This window comes from Nuphar pumila, chromosome 14 (genome assembly GCF_984573655.1).
Source record: "Nuphar pumila chromosome 14, dmNupPumi1.hap1.1, whole genome shotgun sequence".
Taxonomy (NCBI): domain Eukaryota; kingdom Viridiplantae; phylum Streptophyta; class Magnoliopsida; order Nymphaeales; family Nymphaeaceae; genus Nuphar; species Nuphar pumila.
Window position 1 is genome coordinate 11046039 of NC_143262.1, and position 23320 is coordinate 11069358.

The 23320-nt window shown below is 38.1% G+C and overlaps 1 protein-coding gene across 2 annotated transcripts; it reads right to left on the bottom strand.

Moving 5' to 3' along the window:
• Positions 1-380: 380 nt before the first annotated feature.
• On the bottom strand, positions 381-22255 carry LOC149816368 (GATA transcription factor 26-like). Of its 2 annotated transcripts, XM_089987104.1 has the most exons (4): positions 21677-22255; positions 13404-13772; positions 9450-9923; positions 381-423 (listed from the first exon to the last, which is right to left on the bottom strand). In XM_089987104.1, the coding sequence occupies exons 1-3, from the start codon at positions 21714-21716 to the stop codon at positions 9460-9462; spliced, it is 873 nt and encodes a 290-aa protein (XP_089843230.1). In that variant the 5' UTR covers positions 21717-22255; the 3' UTR covers positions 381-423; positions 9450-9459. The 2 variants fall into 2 exon arrangements, with proteins under 2 accessions (XP_089843230.1, XP_089843229.1); XM_089987103.1 differs by lacking the exon at positions 381-423 and having other exon boundaries at positions 9356-9923.
• Positions 22256-23320: the final 1065 nt, after the last annotated feature.

Below are 23320 nucleotides of genomic sequence, written 5' to 3' on the forward strand. Positions count from 1 at the left end.
CGACCACGGCTTGACGACGGATTTAATTCCGTCGCTACGCCGTCGCTAGATTAATATGAATAGCGACGGATGGTTCCGTCGCTAATCCGTCACAAACACGAAAAAAAATTAAAAAAAAATTATTTGAAAATTAATTACCGAGAACTGTACAATTTCTATTTCCTGTACAATTTATATTTCCTGTAAATAAAAAACAAACCACACAAAAAAAATCATATAACAAGTATCTACAAACAATTAATCGTTCCACCTTAAAATTAAGAAGTTTAATTATTTACAATTCAACAATTACAATTAGGAAAAATAAAAAAAATAGAACTTCTTCAACACAGTCCTCTAATCATCACCAAGATTTTGTGCGTCTTCTTGTTCATTGTCTTTATCTGTCCCTTCAGCTCCACTACCCTGATTATCGCTAGCAGCCTACCCAAGAAAAGAACAGTCAGCATTGATAAACATAATATAATGAAATAAATTACACACTATATGTGATTCTATCATGTGCTCATGTGTGATCTAAGGCAATAAAAAAACTCTATATGTGATTCTATAATGCTCATATGTGTGCTAAAGCAGTCAAAAAATTGAATATGTGATTATAGCATGTTCATATGTGTTCTAAGGCATCTAAAAAAACTCTATATGTGATTCTACCATGCTCAGATGTGCTTTAAGGCAGGCAAAAAACTATATATGTGATTCGATCATGCTCGTATGTGTGCTAAGGCAGTAAAAAAATTGAATATGTGAATATAGCATGCTCATATGTGCTCTAAGGCAGGCAAAGCCAAAAATTTTATATGTGATTCTATCATAAATGATATATAACATGTTCATATGTGTTCTAAGGCAGTAAAAAAACTCTATATGTTATTATAGCATGCTCATATGTGTGCTAAGGCAGTCAAAAAACTGAATATGTGATTATAATATGCTCATATGTGTTCTTAGGCAGTCAAAAAACTGAATATGTGATTATAGCATGCTCATATGTGTTCTAATGCAGTCAAAAAAACTTTATATGTGATTCTATCATGCTCATATGTGCTCTAAGGCATACAAAAAGTTATATATATATATATATATATATATATATATATATATATATATATATATATATATATATATATATATATAGTGTGATTCTATCATGCTCATATGTGTGCTAAAGCAGTCAAAAAATTGAATATGTGATTATAGCATGTTCATATGTGTTCTAAGGCATCTAAAAAAAACTCTATATGTGATTCTACCATGCTCAGATGTGCTTTAAGGCAGGCAAAAAACTATATATGTGATTCGATCATGCTCGTATGTGTGCTAAAGCAGTAAAAAAATTGAATATGTGAATATAGCATGCTCATATGTGCTCTAAGGCAGGCAAAGCCAAAAATTTTATGTGATTCTATCATAAATGATATATAGCATGTTCATATGTGTTCTAAGGCAGTAAAAAAACTCTATATGTTATTATAGCATGCTCATATGTGTGCTAAGGCAGTCAAAAAACTGAATATGTGATTATAGCATGTGTAACGTGTTGAAATATGAGGTTCGAAGTACATAGATGAGAAATTTGAAATCTCTTCTAAAGTGTACGCCTCACAAATAGAGCCTTCTACTCTTGCTTTATTACGAACCTTTTTTTTTAGGTCGAACATGCATCTGACAAGAATATACATTTCAAATTTTAAATATCTGTCATTAAAGAGACAAATATAAAAAAACATATACCTTTCAAATGGGTACATCCATCGATATTGCACAGGGCCACCAACCCTTAGTTCATATGGCAGATGTATGATCAAATGTTCCATAACATCGAAAAATGCTGGCGGAAATATCTTTTCTAACAGACAAACAGTGGTGATGACAGAGTCCTCAAGATTCTTTACATCTGATACAACGACCTCCGATGCGCACAATGTTCTGAAAAATCTGCTCAACACAAACAATACCCCCCATATAGGTTTGTCTAACATATCATGGAATGCTAGGGGTATCAATCGTTGCATAAAGATATGACAATCATGGCTCTTCAACCCATATAACTGTCCATCGTCAATCTTCACAGCCCGAGCAATGTTAGAGACATATCCATCTGGAAATCTCAGTTGTCTCAACCATTGACATACATGTTTTATTTGATCAGGTCCGAGCACGTACTTTGCATTTGGTTTCAGTACTTTGCCATTATACTCTTTGAGTTCCAATTCTGGTCTTTTACATATTAATTTTAAATCCATACGGGGCTTCGGATTATCCTTCATTTTTCCTTTAATATTCATTATTGTATTGAACACATTATCAAACACATTTTTCTCTACATGCATCACATCCAAATTATGTCGTATCAATAGGGTCGGCCAATACGGTAGTTCCCAAAAAATAGATTTTTTCGTCCAATTGTGATCATTCCCAAAACCACGGAAGGGTGTAGGACTGCGGGCATCTGTTAATACATCTGGAAAGTATCGCAATCTTCTTAGAATCTCTATGCCAGACAATCTTGAGGATGGACCTTCCGTTTCGGTTGTGCCTGCTGTAAATGCATTCTTTTGACGTCGGAACGGATGATCGCTGGGTAGAAATCGACGATGGCAATCAAACCAGCAAGGCTTCCTTCCATGCCTCAATCTAAAAGCTTTGGAATCCTCCATGCAGTACGGACAAGCCAACCTCCCATGTGTGCTTCAACCAGATAACATACCATATGCAGGGAAGTCACTGATTGTCCATAGAACAACGACCTTCATGTTGAAATTTTGTTTTTTGTGGGCATCATACGTGGTAACACCGTCATCCCACAGTACTTTTAATTCATCAATCAATGGCCTTAGATATACATCAAGATTTTGGCCAGGTGAGGTCGGACCAGGGATCAACAGAGACAAGAAAAGATTTGGACGTTTCATACACAAGCTTGGTGGAAGGTTGTATGGAGTTACAAATACTGGACAGCATGAGTATGGAGTTGATCTACCCCCAAATGGATTAAATCCATCTGTACATAGACCGAGTCTAACATTTCGCACTTCCATTGCGAAGTTCTGATGAGTACGATCAAAGTGCTTCCAAGCTTCAGCGTCAACAGGATGCGTGATCTTGTTTTCATCGTGTCGAACTTTATTTGCATGCCATCTCATGTGTTTAGCTGTCCTTGAAGACATATACAATCGCTGCAATCTAGGAGTGATAGGAAAGTAGCGGAGCGACTTGTATGAAACTTCCTTTGATCTCGTGCTACCATTGCCTCTTGTCTTTGGCTTGAACCGAGGATGCCCACATGACGGGCATGATATGTCGTTTTCCTGCTCCTTGAAATACAACATGCAGTGATTTGGACAAGCATCAATCTTTTTGTAACCCATACCTAGAGCGTTGACCATAACTTTCGCACGATAGAAATTTTGTGGCAATTTCTCATCTTTAGGCAACATACTCTTCACAATCATGCACAAACGGTCAAAACATGATTGACTCAAATTATACTTGGACTTCAAATTCATTAGTTGAAGAACTGCAGACAAGATAGTGTGACTCTCACAACCGTTCCAAAGTGGCTCATGAGCATCTCTAAGTAAATCATAAAATCTACTAGCTGCATCGTTTGGTGATTCTTCATCTACGGCAGTTCTTACATCACTAGAACTCATAGCAGAATCCAGTTCTGTTCCTGCAGCATCAAATATCAAATTCGTATATGGATTATCGTGCACCACATTCACCTGTGCATCAAAATCGTTTCTAAATTCTTCTCCATGAAACGTCCAGTTCTGATAATCACTTACAAAACCCTTCCTGTATAGGTGATGTCTAACGCCATGAGGTTCTACAAATCGATTATTCTTACAAATCTTGCAGGGACACCTAATCCGACCTGTGGGATCTACCGTACTGACACTTGCCGTTGCAAATTTAATAAAACTGTCGACACCATCCATATATTCATGCGATAACTCATTGTCCACTATCCTACGGTACATTCATTCACGGTTTGTAGTCATTCTGTCGTATGATGTTACGAATAGTATCCTAACCAGTTAAAAGAGAACCATCAGAATGCTATGATGAAGAAAATATCAAATTTATCATGCAATATATGATGTCATACAATCACAAGAATTATGATGCATGCATTGATAACTTAATATTTTCATGTGCAAACTATTCATGACACGATACATTCATTTGAAGCATGTTTTCAGTATACAATTTCACATGGAAGACATAATCAAATTGAAAGTAACTACATGCAAGCATGGATACAATCACATCAAACATTGCAATACATCGAAATAATTCATATCAAACAAATGTCAAACATGTACCTGCAGCAAACATACTTCAATATCCCACTAACTACTACCATGCCTAGCATGGACTCCGTACTCCAAAAATAAGAACACTTCCATATTCATACATTAAAATCATGCAAAGCATGATCTCCGAACTCCAACAAAGCAGTCCTAGATATCAACAACTAAGTGAGTGTGTGAACAATAAAGTGTTACATTCAATAAATTAAATAACATGTGATGCACTTGCATCACTTACTCACCACGGGTATTTACCCGATTTGCATTATTTTTGTCACTTACTTACCACGGGTGGCGGGGCACAAGCGAGTTCCGTTGAGAAATCTGCAAAAAACACTGTGTTAAAATGAAGTCACCACTTGCCGAAAAAAAAAAACAAGAGGCAGATGCAGTTTCACAGAACGCAGGGGGCGGCCCCTTTGCCGAAAACGCAGGGGGGCGACCCCTTTGCCGAAAACGCAGGGGGGCGACCCCCTGCCGGAAATGTAGGGGGCCGACCCCCTGCGATGTGCTGCCGGAAACGCAGGAGGGCGACCCCCTGTCGGAAACGCATGGGGGGCGATGCAACCCCCTGCTGCCGAAAACGCAGGGGGTCGACCCCCTGCTGCCGGAAATGCAGGGGGGTCGACCCCCTGCCGGAAATGCAGGGGGTCGACCCCCAGCCGAAAACACAGGGGGGGGGGGGGGGACCCCCTGTTGCCGGAAACGCAGGGGGGTCGACCCCCTTCTGCCGGAAATGCAGGGGGGTCGACCCCCTGCCGGAAATGCAGGGGGTCGACCCCCAACCGAAAACACAGGGGGGCGACCCCCTGCTGCCGGAAACGCAGGGGGGTCGACCCCCTTCTGTCGGAAATGCAGGGGGTCGACCCCCAGCCGAAAACACAGGGGGGGCGACCCCCTGCTGCCGGAAACGCAGGGGGGTCGACCCCCTTCTGCCGGAAATGCAGTGGGGTCGACCCCCTGCATTCCGGCAGGGGGTCGACCCCCTGCATTCCGGCAGGGGGTCGACCCCCTGCTGCCAAAAACGCAGGGGGGTCGACCCCCTGCTGTCGGAAATGCAGGGGGTCAACCCCCAGCCGAAAACACATGGGGCAACCCCCTGCTGCCGGAAATGCAGGGGGGTTGACCCCCTGCCGGAAATGCAGGGGTCGACGCCCAGCCGAAAACACAGGGGGGGGGGGGGCGACCCCCTGCTGCCGAAAACGCAGGGGGGTCGACCCCCTTCTGCCGGAAATGCAGGGGGGTCGACCCCCTGCCGGAAATGCAGGGGGTCGACCCCCAGCCGAAAACACAGGGGGGGCGACCGGGCAGTGGCGGAAATGATTACCTGCGCGTCGCCGGGCGGTGGCGGGAGGCTGACGGCGATCGGCGGCTGGCGAGCGGTGGACGGTGGGGGCCGGATAGAGGCCGACGGGCGGCGGGAGGGAGAGGGCGGCGGGCGGGAGCAAGACAGCGAAACAGGAAAAAGAGAAAGAGGGATGGGATTAGGGATTTACGCGACATTTCGCGACGGCTTAGCGACAGAATTATTCCGTCGCTAAGCCGTCGTAAATCAAAAATACCAAACGAGCGACGGAATATATTCTGTCGCTAAGCCGTCGCTAATTAGCGACGACATAATTCTCTCTCTAAATCCTTCGCTAAAATGGTTTTCTTGTATTAAGAATTAGCGACAAAAAAATTATGTCGCTAATCCGTCGTTAATTAGCGACGGATTAGCGATAAAAGTTGTTTTTTCGCTAATCCATCGCTAATTAGCGACAGATTCATGAAGAAAGGTTTCTCTAGCTAATCTGTCGCTAATGAGCGACGGATTTTTCCGTCGCTAATTTTCGTCGCTAATTAACAATTTTCTTGTAGTGTTCCCCTATTTTGTCTAAAGGAGGTTTTTCGTATTATGTGGTATTTATTGATGATTTTACTCGATTCACGTGGATTTACTTCCTAAGTCGCAAATCCGAAGTTTTCTCCTTCTTTAAAGAATTTCATGCAATGGTCAAAAACCAATTTTTGGGAAATTTATCTATTCTTAGATCCGATTCGGGAGGCGAATATATGTCCAATGATTTTCAAAACTATTTGAAAGAAAATTGAATTTTTCACCAACGTTCTTGTCCCAACACTCCGCAACAAAATGGACTTGCAGAAAGAAAGCATAGGCACATAATAGAGACTACAAGAACGTTATTAATCTCAAGAAACATTCCAAAATCCTTTTGGGCCGAAGCGGTTCTAACCTCTACATATCTTATCAATAGAACCCCTTCGTCCTCTTTGAAAAATCTTTCTCCATTTGAAAAACTTTACAATATGTCTCCCGATTACAAAAGACTAAGAATTTTTGGATGTAAATGTTTTGTTTTAACTCACAAGAATGATAAACTTTCCCCTAGGGCTATTGAATGTATTTTTTTGGGATATGGCGAAAAACAAAAAGGGTATCGATGTTTTGACATACTTAAAAAAAAGCTTTATATCTCTAAAGATGTCACATTCCTTGAAAAGGAAAGTGGTTTTTTGCAACAACCGAATGAAAATATTGATTATTCATTTTTATTTGACTTATTACCTAAAGAAAACATCATAGATAATCATATTGATCCTAATGAATCTCTTAGTGAAGATCTTGTTGAACATCCAAACGATGATCAAAACTTTGAAGAAAATGTTTCAAGACAAATTCAAGTCTACTCTAGAAGGAATGAAAGGAATCCTCCTTGTGCCCTTGAAAATTTTTCCCAAAATGAGTTCACCGAAGAGACTTCTCAAAGAAGATCAAATCGGATTTCCAAAATACCAAATAGATTTGTTTCTTATGATTCTTTTTCGCCTAACTTTCGAGCATGCCTACTTGCTCTTCACTCTTTTCATGAACCATCTCATTACAATGATGCTAAGCAATATGCTCATTGGAATGAAGCTATGCAACTTGAACTTAATGATCTTAAAAAGGCACAAACTTGGGAAATCATTGATCCTCCCAATGGTAAGAAACCCATCGGATGTAGATGGGTTTTTAAAGTAAAAACTAAGAGTGATGGTTCATTGGAAAGGTATAAGGCTAGGTTGGTAGCCAAAGGATATGCCCAAGAGTATGGAGTAGATTATGATGAAACCTTTGCCCCCGTTGCTCGAATGACTAATGTTCAAGCTCTTATTGCTATAGCCGCAGTTAAAAAATGGCCAATCTTTCAACTTGATGTCAAAAATGCCTTTTTGAATGGTAATTTAAATGAAAAAGTGTATATGGAACCACCTCCAGGTATGGATTTAAATGGAAAAATTTTGAAATTAAAAAAGGCTCTATATGGTCTTAAGCAAGACCCTAAAGCTTGGTATGATAGGTTTAGTAACGTATTAATAAATTTAGGATTTTCTTCTTGTTATACTGACACTGCTCTTTTTGTGAAAAGAACAAGTGACTCCATTATTATGCTTCTGCTGTATGTTGATGATATGATCATCACTGGGAATGACAAAAAGGGAGTAAATGATGTTAAGTCTATGCTAAAAGATACCTTTGATATGTCTGACCTTGGTTATTTGCGATATTTTTTAGGTATTGAAGTGGCTTATTCCGAACGTGGATACATCTTATCTCAGATGAAGTTAGCTGCTGAAATTTGTACCAAATCAGGAATATCTGATGAAAAGAAAGTTGAGACTCCAGAAGTTATCAATGCAAAACTTAGACTTGAAGATGGTGTTCTTCTTGAAAATCCAACTCCCTACCGTCAATTAATTGGATCCCTCACTTATCTATCCATCACCCGTCCTGACATAGCTTATGCGATTCATGCAGCAAGCCAGTTCCAGCACGCACCTACCACGGTTCATATGGCGGCCGTAATAAGAATTGTGCGATATATCAAAAATACCATCTCAAAGGGACTCTTCTTATCCTCTTCCTCATCTCTTGAATTGACTGCTTTTACTGATGCTGACTGGGGAGGCAATCCCAATGATCGTATCTCAATTACGGGTCTTTGTATCTTTTTAGGTGAATCTCTCATCTTGTGGAGATGCAAGAAGCAGCAGAAGGTCTCCTTATCATCTACTGAAGCTGAGTATCGGGCTATGGCGATGACAACTATGGAAATCGTATGGCTCAGAAGTCTCCTTGCTGACATGGGCGTCCTCATTTCCACTCCTACCAAGCTCTGCTGTGATAACAAAAGTGCGATATACATTGTCAGCAATCACACCTTTCATCAACGGACAAAGCATATCGAGATGGATTGTCATTATGTTCGAGACGAATATCTCAGAGGGACTATCTCATTACCATATGTTACTTCAGAATATCAGCTAGCTGACTTCTTCACCAAAGCGCTTCCAACTCCACGATTTATGTTTCTCCTTAGCAAACTTTCGGTCTTCTCCCCGTAAAGTTTGAGGGGGCGTATTAAAATATATATATATATATATATATATATATATATATATATATATATATATATATATATATATATATACTTTTTCTCATTTAGATAAATACCCGATAGGGGTATTCTTGTAAAACCACATATGTATCTTTTTCTTTTTTATTTTTATTTTTTCCCCTTTTTTTCCTTTTTCTTTTTTCTTTATTTTTCCTTTTTGTATTGACCACAAGGGGGCCCCACACTTGTAGTCGTTGGGGCTCCAACGGTCAGATTTCTGACCGTTGGGGCTCCCAACGACTACAAGGGAGCCCCCCTTGTGGTTCCTTTTAGTGCTTCCCTCCTCTATAAATAGAGGTCTTCCCCTCTTGTAAGCATGGGTTTTTACACCCTTCGCTTCCGCCTCTTTTCATTACAGATCAATGCCAGCTCCATGTAAATAAAAATCATGGATTATATCCATATGCCTGTTTCATCCAGAAGAAAATGGAAGCACAACGGTGTGACTAATATTCTAGACGATATGTAGGGATATTCAATTTGCAAGAAAAACTATACCTGCAGAATCATGAGGGAAAACAAAAAAGAGCAATGCTTGCAGAAAGTTTGCAGAGCATACACAGACATACACTGCCAAAATAGAAACAGAATGACTTGATTCAAGAAAATGATTAGACTCACCAGAAGAAAATAACAAGTTCCTTTAAAATAAGCATAGCAGATACATGTGTTGGTTAAACAAGCTCACCTACATCAGCTTACAAAACTTTATTCACAAGAGCGATTCCTTTAGCATAATTTTCTTGGGACTGCTCCCTCTTCATTGTGATCTCTTTCAGCCTATCTTTTGACACCATGGTCGAACTAACTTCAAAATTTTGAGATTGTATAGGAAGAAAGGGCAGCCCTGTATATGCCTCATTTTTCATAAAATGTTTGTTTTCAGATGGAAATGAACTTCTTTCTGATTCTTCTTCTCCTCCTGAATGTGGGTGCTTAATCAGAATACTGCCAAGGCCTATCTCAACAGAAACCATCGGAGCTGCAGTTTCAAAAAGCAGAACCTCCTCTGATAATTCAGACAGGTAGGACGAGTCTTGCTCATGCATGATATCATATAGGTCTTTCTGGAGCTTTTCGACAGAAGATGGACTTTGGTGTTTAAGGCATGTCCTCTTTCTAGATGGAATTTGCAAGTCCCAGGCATGTGATCGTACTGAACCTGCAAAACCATGTTGAACCTAGTCAGAATCAGGATGATCTTCAAAATCCAGTGGCTGCAAGAGACAACATAATTGTCAAAGAAATACCACAGCAAACCAATGAAAAAAAAATGGCGCTTTTTGTGAGACATCAAAGTGAAACCTTAACCTACAATGAGAACCAATATGAGAGCTTTCCAGTTCAAGGCAGGCAGTATTTAAACATGACCACGTAGTTTCCCGCTTTTTTTCTTTTCAATACTTTCATCATTACAGCAGCCCTTATTTTAGATACTGCATGTGTAAAAGTTGCACAACATTACATGGTTCAGAAACAGCACTATCTCAACTTCCTGCCCCACAGAATGCTTGTAAAAATATAAGAAATTTAATGAGTTCTTGACAAATTCCAAGGCTGGTGTCATTATGAAACTTTCAGCCAGATAGGCTGTCTGTGCTCTGGCATATGGAGATTGACGATGGCAAACATAACTACTACATCAAATGCTGGTCCAAAAATGAAAATTAACTCCATAACAGGATGTTATTTCTCTGCACTATTTTGTGTTTCTTCTTTCTTTTTCATAGAATGCCATTTGTGGGAATTTAGGCCAAGAATTTTAGAATGCTGCAATTATACAATCTAGCCAACACATTCAACCTTGTATCTTATTCCATACTTTCTGTCTAGGTTTCTATCAGCTTGGAAATGAACATTGGCACTCCTGCGTTCTGTTTATAGGCTAGATGCATGGAGGGAAAAATAGTATTATGTAATTTCAAAGTGAAAAGTCAAAGAATGAAGCAAGGACTTTTTGTATGCAATTTTATTTCTGAATCCTTTATATGTGAAGAATATGTCTGCACATAAATAGCATCAATAGAAGTCAATGCCAATAATGACATATACCACTATTAACTACTAGATGAGGATTAAGAGATCAGCAAAACCACATGTACTTGTTTCAGACCAGTAAAAGAGAACAATTTATTAGATGCTTTTAAGATGGCGAGGAAAACATCCTTCCCTTATCAGCTCAAACACGTAGCTGGATTTGTGGAGTCACACTATCTTAACCAAGATGTCGCAAAGTTCGAACACACTGGCCAAGTGAAAACTTGTTTATCAAAAGAAAAGTCTAACCAAAATCCCAGAAGGATAAGCTCCGAATCTGCATTATAACTAAAAGGGCACATGATTCACTCCTTACAGCATACTTCTTACAAGGTTGGTACCAATTTAGTTCATTATAAAAAAAAAGAAAAAATCTGCAATATAATATGTAAAAAGCATCAAATTATGTCATAAAATATACAACACCAATAGGTGGCCTTGTCATGTTTTTAATCGCATCCACAATATATGACTTTTTAGCATAGACTAGGAATACTCATGTTCATATTATTTCCCCATCCCCCTTTGGGGAAGGCTACCCTTCCATTTCTTTTCTAACCATTTCATCATAGAAAATCTTAGAATGCCTCATCTTCTAACCTTTGATAATTCTTATTTTTGAACATTCTGAAGCATCAGATGTTATAAAACAAAAGGTAAAACTCTTCCACTTGGCACAAGCTAATGCAGTTTCTTAATCTATTTGATAGAGAGAGAGTTCTTTGATCGTGATGAGCTGCATACAAATGCTTAGAACAGTGGGTTTGGCTTGCTTTTACTCCTAGACATATACAAACAAGTAAAGACAATGAAGAATGCACTGCAGTATCACATTGCTAGCTAAAAAGGAACCCTCATACCTCAACTCTCCACAATAACTTTTAGGAGAGTGCATCTGATTGCTAGATGCCAAATTCACATATCTTCCTAGTGCATCATCCTATCAATTCTATATGCCACTGATATTTTCTTTTCGCAAAAAGTAACTTGATCACTGTTATACACATGGAAAAGATTTTAGGCATGGCTTTTCTAGCATGGTTCAGCCCTTTTCTGCAAACGCACATGGCAAAAAATACTCTTGCATCTATAGGTCCATATGCACCAGACTTCCCTAATGGACATATTATCATGTTCTCTGCTTTGCATTCCATGGTCCCAGTCAGCTGGGACCCTGTGTTGATCATTACCAACAGGTATCTACATTTTTTTTCTGGAAGTATGCTTGATAATGTCATGGTATGGTGCAAAATGATCCACAAATACAGCCCAACGTTCTATCATGACTCCACTCATGGTTGAAGTTGTGCAGATGCTGCAGAAGGGTCATTTCTTTTACAATAGGCTGACAACCTCAACTCTTACCACTGTTGATATAATGAGTGTAATTCACCCCACTGCCAGTCCAGCACTCGTGTTCATAAAGCATACTGTAGCAGATGCATTCAACCATAAAGAAACTTGAGGCTAGTGTAGTCGATGTTTCCATCTTTTCTCTTACTACTCAGTTACCCAGTCCTTGACATATACTACTATCACTCTACTTTGCAAAGTCGTAGTCCAAAATGCTATGCTCTTTATCACATGGATACAGCTATTAAATCATTGAAGAGTGTTATTTTAGTGCAATTTTCTACTGATAATGTTATGTAGAGCTATGACATGAGGGTAAAAATGGAGTATCTGTGGAAGAGTACTTTTGAATTAACAGTAACTAACATATACCATGCAGTCTTTCCCTCGATGGAATTTTTAACATTAGTAACAAAAATTCATAATAAAATGTAAACGACAAACCTGCAACAACTATTCAAAAAATAAATCTGCCAAAAATGGAATAAACTAGCTCTTTTTTCAGACATTGAGCTTCTCCTCAATTCATCTAAAAACCATGGTTCACATGTAATTGCTCTAACAACCAAAATGGAAAATTTATTGACACCCTACGGCACAATAGAATTTGCGAAACAGTAACACCACTCCGGGAATCAAAATTTATCTGTATTATCATAGTTTGACATACTGATAGCCATGGGCCTCCATGTGCTCAATCAGATATGCTAGCGTTATGATGTGCATATGTGTGAATATGCATGTGTAAGATTTCCTTCCTACTGAAACTTCAGGTCATAAATAAATAAAGAATATTGATATACACAAGTGTTTAAGTCTTGTTTGTCAATCATGTTATTTGGTAGAGACCCACATTTGGGATTTTCATGGTTCACATGCCATGACCTTAAACAGAGAACTCAATAATAAAAGATAGTGCATTTCTCACAAGAACATTGAAATAGGTTAAGTACCCATTCTAAATTTCTTTCTGCATATAAGCTGCCGCGTGTGATCTGATCTGATGACCACTTCCTCAATGGACTAGTACAAAATAGATGGTAGATGTGAGAAAAGTGCAAACTTAGTCCCATGTGGAAATCAATGAACTGCTTCCAAGATATGCAAATCTAAATTCATTATCAGTGTCTTTTAAAGAGAAAATTTAATGCACAAAACTAACAAAAAGTATTTTGCATCAATTTTAATGCACAAAACTAATAGAAAAGATTTTGCATCAATTTTAATGCAAAGACAGCTATTTTGGTATCACCTGTGATTTCATTTCCATCTGTGCTGTCAAATTGGATACAACTCTCGGAATATGATATCCCTGATCCTGAGCCAGATCTATGGACAGTGTTATCTTCAGAACTTTTTGAGCATATATCATTTTTGGATATTTCTGGCACAGCTTCTAGTTTATCTTCAATCTGGTCAGTTATATGCAAAGCTTCTTGCTTGGTTTTGTATAATGGCCTATCCTCTCCAGAGCTGTTGCTGTTTTCGGCATCAACTGATGCAAATCCACGAGCATGCAGTGGTGCATAGTTCACCAGGGAGCCTTTTGTCCTCCACCTTGATCCACATGCATTACACAGTATTGGCTTGTCAGGTGGCCCATTCCTCCACAGTGGAGTGCCTGTTCCATTACATCATTTATCATCACTGGGCAGCCAACGGGAACAATTCCAGGTCATCAAGTCACATTTACATGATAGATAACTAATTCAATTGACTGATATCAAGTATAATTTGTTTCAACTAAAAACTATTTTAAATTTATGGTGTCGGATAGTAGGATAAGCCCAAGAATACTGAGATCAAAAAAGAAAAACAATGCACTCAACTTCAATAGACCTAAATGTTAAAGTTAAAACAAAATCCAGAGAAATACACAAGCAACAACTGAACTGTTGATTAGGGTGCTACCAGCTGAGGTGGGCGGGCAGCTTTGGGGTGTAAAAGGGGAGCAATTGGGATGATTGACACATATCAAAGGAGAGATACTACAGAGGATGAGAAAATTAAATGCTCACATAAAGAAAACAGAAATGGTCTAATGAAGACTTGCATAAATTGCCATTTTAAGTTATATGAAATTTGATCATTCTGTTCCTTGGTAAATCAGTATTTTTTGACAATTGACCACCCACAGAATGTACATATAGAGAAGGGATTGAGAAGAATGTTTTGCAGCTTCATAATTGTCTCTGCAAGATTTAGCATCCAATTTTCCTTTAGGTGTTGCATCAGCTTGGAAATAGTTTATCATCAGAACTGACTAATATATATATATATATATATATATATATATATATATATATATATATATATAATGAAAGTGAAGTTATAATAGTGCAGTAAAAAGTACATGGGAGAAATGAGGCATCGCTCCCCAAAGATCAAGAAGGAACGATACAAGACCACACTGTTATGACATACATGGGTGGCCTAACCAGTGTGGATCACTGTCAGGCCACTTAAATTTGAGTAGCTCCTTGAATTCTTAGTAAATCCGCAAGAAGAGAATCCCAACACATGTAGATTGACCCTTGACTCGCTTGTTGTTCCTTTCTAGCCATTATTGAAAGTCTATGTAATATAGTATAGGACAGAGTAGTGTAAAATAACCTTATTTGACTATTATGTACATACCTTATTAAGAAGGGGGTATACTAGTCTTTTTAGCCTTTTCTTTTTTATGTACTCAAGGGGGTCGACCCTTTTTAGTGTGTGAGGTTCCTCTTTCATGACATTGAACAGGTTTACTTGTTCTCTCTCTCTTTTGTTGAGTTTCCTCTAACCCTAACTCCTCTTGCTCTTATTTCCTTTGATCTCTAATATGAGCTAAAATGCATAGGAGAGAGGAGGCTTTGAATCGGGAAGGAATAGAGGTCAGACAATGTAGAAAGCACATCAAAAAGATTCAAAGAGGGATGCGTTTATACAAGGCGTAATCAAAGTCAGCCGGTTCTACAAGAACAACAACAATCGTCAAATCAAGAGAGACAACTTCAATCAATAAAAAGATCAAGTAGCGTGAGACATCTGATTAAAAGATGGGTGAGTTATGAAAATTTCAGCATAGATTTTCAATGCTTCCTTACTCAAATCGGACAACAGAAATAACCCAACATATTTCAGCAAGTGCAGTCAAATAGGTGGACAGAAGATATGAATAAAGAAATGACATGAGAGATAGTGAAAAGACCGTTCGATAAAAATGTAGTTGATACGAAATGCGTGTACAAAATAAAATATAAATCATATGGAACTCTCAAAAGATATAAAGCTCGCCTAGTAGCAAAAAGATTCACTCAGGAGTATGGGCATGATTATGATGAGACCTTCAGTCCTATTGTCAAAATAAGCACTATCCAGATCATCCTTTCTCTAGCAATTGATCATGGGTGGCAACTAAGTCAGTTGCATGGCCATCTTAAGGAGGAAGTTAATATGGAGCAGCTACTAGGGTATAGTGAAAAGGATCCAAAAAACTCATGTTTGCAGGTTATAAAAAGCTATTTATGAACCGAAGCAAGCTTCAAGGTCTTGGTTTTAGACTTTTTCGGTTGCAATTCAAGACTATAGTTTTACTTGGTCTCCATTAGATCATTCACTTTTCATTTACAAAGGTAACAATTTTATCATTGTGTTACTAATTTATGTTGATGATATAATTGTTACTGGCAGTTATAGTGAACATATTGAAAAATTGAAGAGCTTCTTAAACAAAAATTTTAAGATGAAAGATCTTAGTCTGTTACGGTATTTTCTTGGGATAGAGGTAGATCGGCAAGTTGATTCTCTTATTTTAACTCAACACAAATACACGATGGATCTCCTAAATAAAGCGAGCATAAAATATTGTAAACCTGTTGCAACCCTAGTTCTCATTCATCAGAGATTGGGTGCAAATGATGGAGAATTGTTTCATGACCCAACACAGTTCAGAAGCATAGTTGGAATGCTGCAATATCTCACTTTCACTCAACCAAATATTGTTTTTGTTGTTAATCAGGTGTCATAATTCATGCATCAGCATAGAATATCACATATGAAGGGTGTGAAAAGAACTTCGAGATATTTAAAGGGCACTGTTGGAGATGGATTGTTCTACAAAAATATGGCACCACATGAAGATATGTTAATGGTTACGACTTATTCAGATGTCGACTGGGCAGGAGATCCTGATGAAAGAAGGTCCATTTTTGGATACTATGTTTTTCTAAGAAGATGTTTGGTCTTATAGAATAGTAAGAAACAAAAGGTTGTTGCGAGGTCCAGTACAGAGGCTGAATATCATTCCATGGCTGCAGATACAGCTGAGATGACATGGATTAGACACATGTATGATTTGGAAGAAGTCATCCCCAAGTCACTTTTGTTGTGTGATAATCAAGGAGCTATCAAGATTTCAGTAAATCCCATTCAACATGGAAAGACAAACCATATCAAAATTAATCAACATTTTATTCATCAGAAAGTGGAGGATGAGATTGAGATCAGCTATGTCCAGACTAAAGAACATATGGTTGACTTGTTCGCTAAAGGCCTAACAAAGAACAAGTTTTGGTATTTAAGAAGCAAGTTGTCTATGGTTGTTAACTATGTACAACTTAAGGGAGGCTATTAGAGCATGAGGTTTGAGGTGGTCAAATCTGAATCTTGATCTAGATCTATATCACTCATGTCACTATCACTCATGTCATTGTTCATGATGTTACTGTTCACGTCATTGTTCACAACGTTACTGTTTACATCTCCTAGTTTTGTTAAAATGTAAAATATATATAATAATAATATTCATATTATTATTATATATATTAATGTAATTTTATTTTTATTTTTTTGTATTTTTTGCTATTTTCTTTTTATTTTTTTTGAGAGTCTAGTTCTAATAGAACTAAACTTACATTATTAGTTAAGTTCCACTTGGAACTTAACTAATAATGTAACCATCCAACACTTACATTTATAACCGTTGGACTAGTCCAACGGCTACAAAGGAGAGCTCCTTAAGAGCTCTCCTCTCCCACTTGTATATAAAGGGGTGCATCCCCTCTTGTATCTTTATTCCTATGCTTCTTAAGCATTTGATGTTTTCATATCAATAAAGAATATTTTATTTCTTCTTTTGTTTCCCATTATACCCTTTTTAAGGGTTATGCTTTAGTGTCCTTTTAGACACCTCGTGCGGATCTAAGTTCGTGTTTTGAAGATCCTCATTTCATTTCAAGTTCTCTATTGGATTTTATTATATATTGTGTTCCTAAAATACCCTTTATTAGTCTTGCATTTTGTGTTAATAAGGGTGTTTTAGTAAAGATGTATTTTAGTCTAAAGTGAATATAAATAGTCACAATGAGGCACAATTTTCTCATATTGAGAATCGTGAGAGTTTAGCCCAAACCTTTCTCTTGTCTTCTTTCTTTCTACATGAATCTCAGAAAACATAAATCTAACAATTTTTGTCCTTTGGATCCATGGGATCTCCTTCCTCTTTCGCCAGTCCTGGATCTGATCAACTAACTGGACCTAATTTTCTCTTAGAAGGGCCGATTGCCCCCCCCCCCCCAACACACACACACACACATGATTCAGTGAGCTCTATAGTTGAAGCAAGAGCATATCGTACTCCCATTGGTTCAGTAGGTGGAACTTGCCACAACCGTGTTGGCAAGACCATTGGATTAGTTGCTTTCATACGTTGTCCATTTTCAAAGTCAATAGCCACACCGCCCATTTAGCGAACTATGTTGACGACCACTAGACCCTAATGCTCCCAATCAACGCCTCGTCCTGAACCCACCAAAGTACTTGAATGTTTTCAGTTCTCAGGAGCGCCGTCTAATATGGGACATGTCGTATGCCAAATTATTAACAAAACAGGCCACACTGTAAAAGCATGTAAGATGATACAAGGAGAAGATCAGTCTACCCCTCCTCATGTCTATTTTGCAGCAACTATCGTGGCTGGTAATGACGTGTGGTATCCAGACTCAAGTGCATATTCGAGGTTGGGCATACACATGGTCCAATAAAAGAATGATCCCAACTATAAAGAAACTAGATAGATTTCTCATTTCCAAAGGCCTACTCCTTAGGTTGCATGACATGCACACCAACATGGATCCAATTTCAACATGCTAATCAGCCTAACTTGGGGGGATGGATGGCCCCCAACAAGCAGGTCTTTCAAGTTTGAACTGTGGTGGCTAAGGGAGGAAGGCTTGCTGGAGCTCTTACGAGACCGGTGGTGCATACCACAAGGGAAATGGGCAGCATGTGGTACGCAATCATAAAGTGCACATGCACAAGTCCACTATGGGACAATCCAAAAAGCATTAAGGCTTACACAAACACAAGAGTGCATACAATATCAAAAGAGAGACAACACTTTAAAATAATGAATTTATTCATCGAGGAGCTTCAAAGAAGCTTCGAATATAAGGGGCTTTTAGCCCTTATTTATAGACAAGAAGAGGTCAAGAGGGAGGCTCCCGACGGTCATATTTATGACCATTGGGAGTACTCCCAACGACTATGTGGAGGCATGTACAACAATGCCTTTACATAAAGAAATAGAAAATACAAAAATTAAAAAGAAAAATAAATAAAAACATATTTTCTAACTTGTACAAAATGACCAAAATGACCTTGGTGGGCAACCCAAATTACATTATTTCATTATATATATATATATATATATAAAACTTAACAGTTGGGACAATGTCAACCCATAAGTCAGAAATGAGATGTTCAGTGTGGTTGGGTGGGCTGTCAGCGTTGGCCTGGGTAGCAGGTGCATGGGGTCTGCTGAGGGCATTGGGCGGCAAAACAGGATTGCATGGGGCCTCTTCACGAGGGAGAGTATGCCAATCGAGCAGAGGTGGGTGGGGTGCATTCCCAGGTAAGGAGAGAGAGAGAGAGAGACAGCATGGACTCATTGTGGGGAGCGAGGGCAGAGGCATCATTGATGTGGGCCCTTTAACAACAGGAGTAGGAAGACAGACATTTCACTTCTAGGAGATCTAATGAATGTGAATATTTACAATTTTTACCATATAAAACCAGCACTTGTGAAATCAGAATGGAACTTTGTGAATTATTCTATTGATTCATGCTTGCTTCAGTATCAGTCTGCATAGAACCCTTAGGCTTTCATGCTAGAACATTTTCATTTCCTTGCAGCAACCCTGCTTCAGCGGTCATGCTTTCGGATCTAAATCCCATGTAGCTATATCTACCTCCAAAAGGCACATCATCTAACTGCAACAGGTCTCAGATACCTAAAGCCACTATGACAATAACCACAAAAATGTTCCATTCACAGCTATTTTTACATTATGGAATACTTTTCTTTAAAATACATAATGAAATTGCACTGCCAAGAAAACTCTAATCAGGGCTATCACAAAGATTCAGGTGTCATCCATCTACTAAAGATGAAAGTCTCTCCATGGACATATACATCTTACACAAACAATAGGATCATACAGTAAAATAATTAACAGAACACATGAAGTCTCATCCTAGTTCCTCAGAACTATAGAAGAAACAGCCAGAACAAATCAATAGCATTTGCAAAGAAAGCTGTGAATATATCAGTGTGGGGACTCATTATTTCCAAAACATTTATCAAGAAGATTCAGTAGACTAGACCATGATTACATGATAAAGTAGAAAGTACGTTGTATCAAGTAGTTAAATACAAGAAAGATAAAATTTTAAATGAACATAGAAATTTGATTTAAGGTGAAGATTTCATATTCATCTTTTCTTTTACCAAAAGATGAGATGAATTTGCATTAAGCTCACATGATGCACTAGTCAACATTTCAAAATACAAGATACGATCCACTTGATTTGTGCATTCATAATGCACATAGGCATGATCATTATCATAGGAAAAAGAGAGCTGCAAAGTCTATCCAAAAGCACACCTAGCATAACATTAAGAAAAGAAGGGACTAGGAAAAGAGGAAAAGCAAAGAAGACTTGGAGGAAGACTGTAAGAGGAGACATGAGAAATTGTGGGATGACTGAAGCTGTAGCTCTATAGAGGAAGGAATTGGGATATAGGATTTGTGAAGCCAACTCCATGTACTTGAGATAGTGCTTCTTGATGGTGATGACGGATGATCCAGCATAACATTACACTTTTCAACAGAGCAACCGTCTTACTCATGTGAGCAATCCCACCAAACAATCCCTTGCAAAATGCAACCCAATAGCAAGACTGAAGGCCCATTATACCACCTGTTTTTTTTTTAAAGCTTACAGTACCTCAATGAAAGCTTGGTGCAATTTACAGGGGCATGGACAAGGGATGATACTGAAATATAAAATCGTAAAAATTCTTCAGACATAGCACAGAGAAATATCAGAAGCAGGGCAGGAAAAAACAATCATGACTACTTCCCATCATCTGGTATGCAATAATAAGAGTATAATATAATACAATTACCTAATCCCAACTATAAATTATTAAAGCACTACTTAATAAGTTTAATTCCATTTGAAATCAGTGGAGATTAGAATAGATTGCTAGGATATAGGAATTGTACAAATGCAACGACACATTCTAGAAGGAGAAAAAAACCCCAGATGCCTCGTAAGCAACAAAATTCAGCATCAAATCACTGGAAGAGATTTGGGCAAACCTGCAATTTGCAATTATGACAGTTGCATCTTAGAGAGGCCAGATTTCCTGTAATTGATACAATATTGTAACTTACCGCAAGCAAATGATTTCCGCTATTAACTTCAACATAATTCTGATTGCACCATCACTAAACTACATGATGGTGATTCACAAGTATGAACTTCATCTGGCCTGAAAATCAATCATGTCATGGTCACCAATTGACCAATACTTATTTCATATTACAATCAAACATGCTTGATTGAAAATATAATAGGACAATTAGTTCTTGATATGCCAATCGGAATCGCCAAATATAACTTTTCTAATACTTGCAGTCTGCATAAAGTTAACAGAGTCGCTCTGTACAGAGAGTTCGGCGTGAACTCTAAAGCCCATCAAATGTCAAATTTTGATACAACCAGAAATGATGATTTTTCATCAGTGAACAGGAAACCCATTGCAATAGCAAGGAGAGTGTTTTTTGCTAGCCCAGGAAAACCATTTTCATTAAATACACAAGGAAACACACACACACACAGAGATATATATATATATATATATATATATATATATATATATATATATATATATATATATATATATATACATGCTTGAACAAGGAAAAAGGCCAAAAGCAAATGGAATGCGATAAGAACAGAGCAAGAAAGCATCCCGTTGATTTGGATTATCAGCTTTAGTTCATTCTCTTACAAAATCAACATTTCTTCCGTTCGCCCTTTCATTACAGGTAAACCATTGTGCATATTCTCATGCAAATGCATAAAAAGCATCCCAGAAGTAGAATTTGGAAAGAAAAAAAACGACCAATAACAATATATTGATAAAATCTTGGCCCTGTAATAGAGAATGAAAAGAGAAAATTCGAGACTCACTTGTAACCCCACAATGGCAGCAAGGACCCTGTTTGCCCATGAGGTTTCTTTGGGATTACCCTCAACTACGCACAAAGCCTACTCACTAGTTATTGCACCAAACATAATGCTTCTGGTCAGAAATACCAAATTAAACACGCTAGAATCAATACGCAACCCCAAGTGAGCAAGAAAAACCAACACCCATCAAAGAATCCATGATGAAACCACAAGCTCTTCACTTCTGCCAAAGGCTTACAACAGAAAAGAAAGAACAAAATGGAAATTCCGAACACCACCAACGATTTACGGAAGGAAAATTCTAGTTTAAGTGGATATATGACATTTTCAATGGGATAGAAAGAGAAAGAAACCAAAAATGAAAAGAGGGTCACACGGATAAAAGGATTTTCTAGCCAACTTTTTTTCTCTTTCCCCTCCTTGTTCACCCAAAAGCAAAGTGACTGCCATTATTGAGTCATAGTCATGTTCAAAGCCATACTTAATTCTCTCTCTCTCTCTCTCTCTCTAAGGAGGTCCAGAGACTTAGCAGAAAAGGAGGGAAGCTAACTAGGGGCCATGGGCTCCTTTGCTGACCATATCAACAAGAAGGTCGGCTATTCTTTTATGGGATGGTAGTATCAACTTTTCGTGTAAAACAACACCCACATAGTTTGTTTATTCATATGTCTTTTTCTACTCACGTCAATTGGTAGAAAGATTACATTTGAAACAGTACTATATAAGAAAAGCCAAGCCAAATAAGATGGTCTTTCACTCATTTGTGCTTCTTTCTTTAAAATGGTCCATAAGAGCAGTGACTGACGGTGAAAAGACTGATGTCAATAAAGGGAAGCGAAGACCAATTGGTTTAAAGAGAGATTTTATGTGTTTGAGGCAAGAAGGATTTTGGTTTAGATATTTCCATTTTGGAAAAAACTTCATTCGTAAATCTGTTTGAAGATATATATATATATAAGAACGTGTATTATCACACACCTAAAATGTCCTACCAAAATCAGACTTTTTCTGCACCGGGGCGGGCGCAAAAAAACAGTGTTTTTCGGTTTTTAGGCTTTCTTCAGTTTGGTGGCAAACATGGAAGGAGAGAAATGGCAGGCTGTTTAAGAAGTCATTTCGTCATGAGAGGTGAGTTATCCTTGCTGTTGAATCAGATTTGTTCCACTCTGCCAGGGCATCTTGTTCAAACCAGGACTTATCGTGGATTGGAACTCGTCTCCTGGGTCCTTCAATTTATTTGATGAGTTATCTTATCTTGTATTTTTCTGAATTTGTTTCATTTGTTAGCACATCTTTTCTGTTCTATGTTTGACGACTTCATAAAATTCTTTCTTCATTATTCTAAAAAAAAAGAACATTGTGTCTATATCCATGTGACATAGATCCAAGTTTGACATGTATTTTTTCAACCGACCTACATATTTTGCGCAGGTTATGATGGGATGGGAAATCACTGCCGAGAAAGTTAAAGCTGTGATTGTTGGTCACAAGGTTAGTCTTCTGACCAAGTCACATGATTCAAGAGATGTGCATTCTCAAGTGAGAATTATAATTATAGCTTGCACTTTCTCATGTTTTACTTGTGACTGTGATTTGTAATCTCAAGATCTTGAGAAAATCCAACATGGATAAAATAACTTTGCA

What these genes read in the sequence shown, in the direction of transcription:
- LOC149816368 (XM_089987104.1), bottom strand. Translation starts at nt 21,716, where the DNA reads ATGGGCAAACAGGGTCCTTGCTGCCATTGTGGGGTTACAA. An exon ending in CTGCCATTGTGGGGTTACAA is followed by an intron (nt 13,773 to 21,676) that starts GTGAGTCTCGAA and finishes GTAATGGAACAG; the next exon opens with GCACTCCACTGTGGAGGAAT. An exon ending in AGATGGAAATGAAATCACAG is followed by an intron (nt 9,924 to 13,403) that starts GTGATACCAAAA and finishes ATGGTTTTGCAG; the next exon opens with GTTCAGTACGATCACATGCC.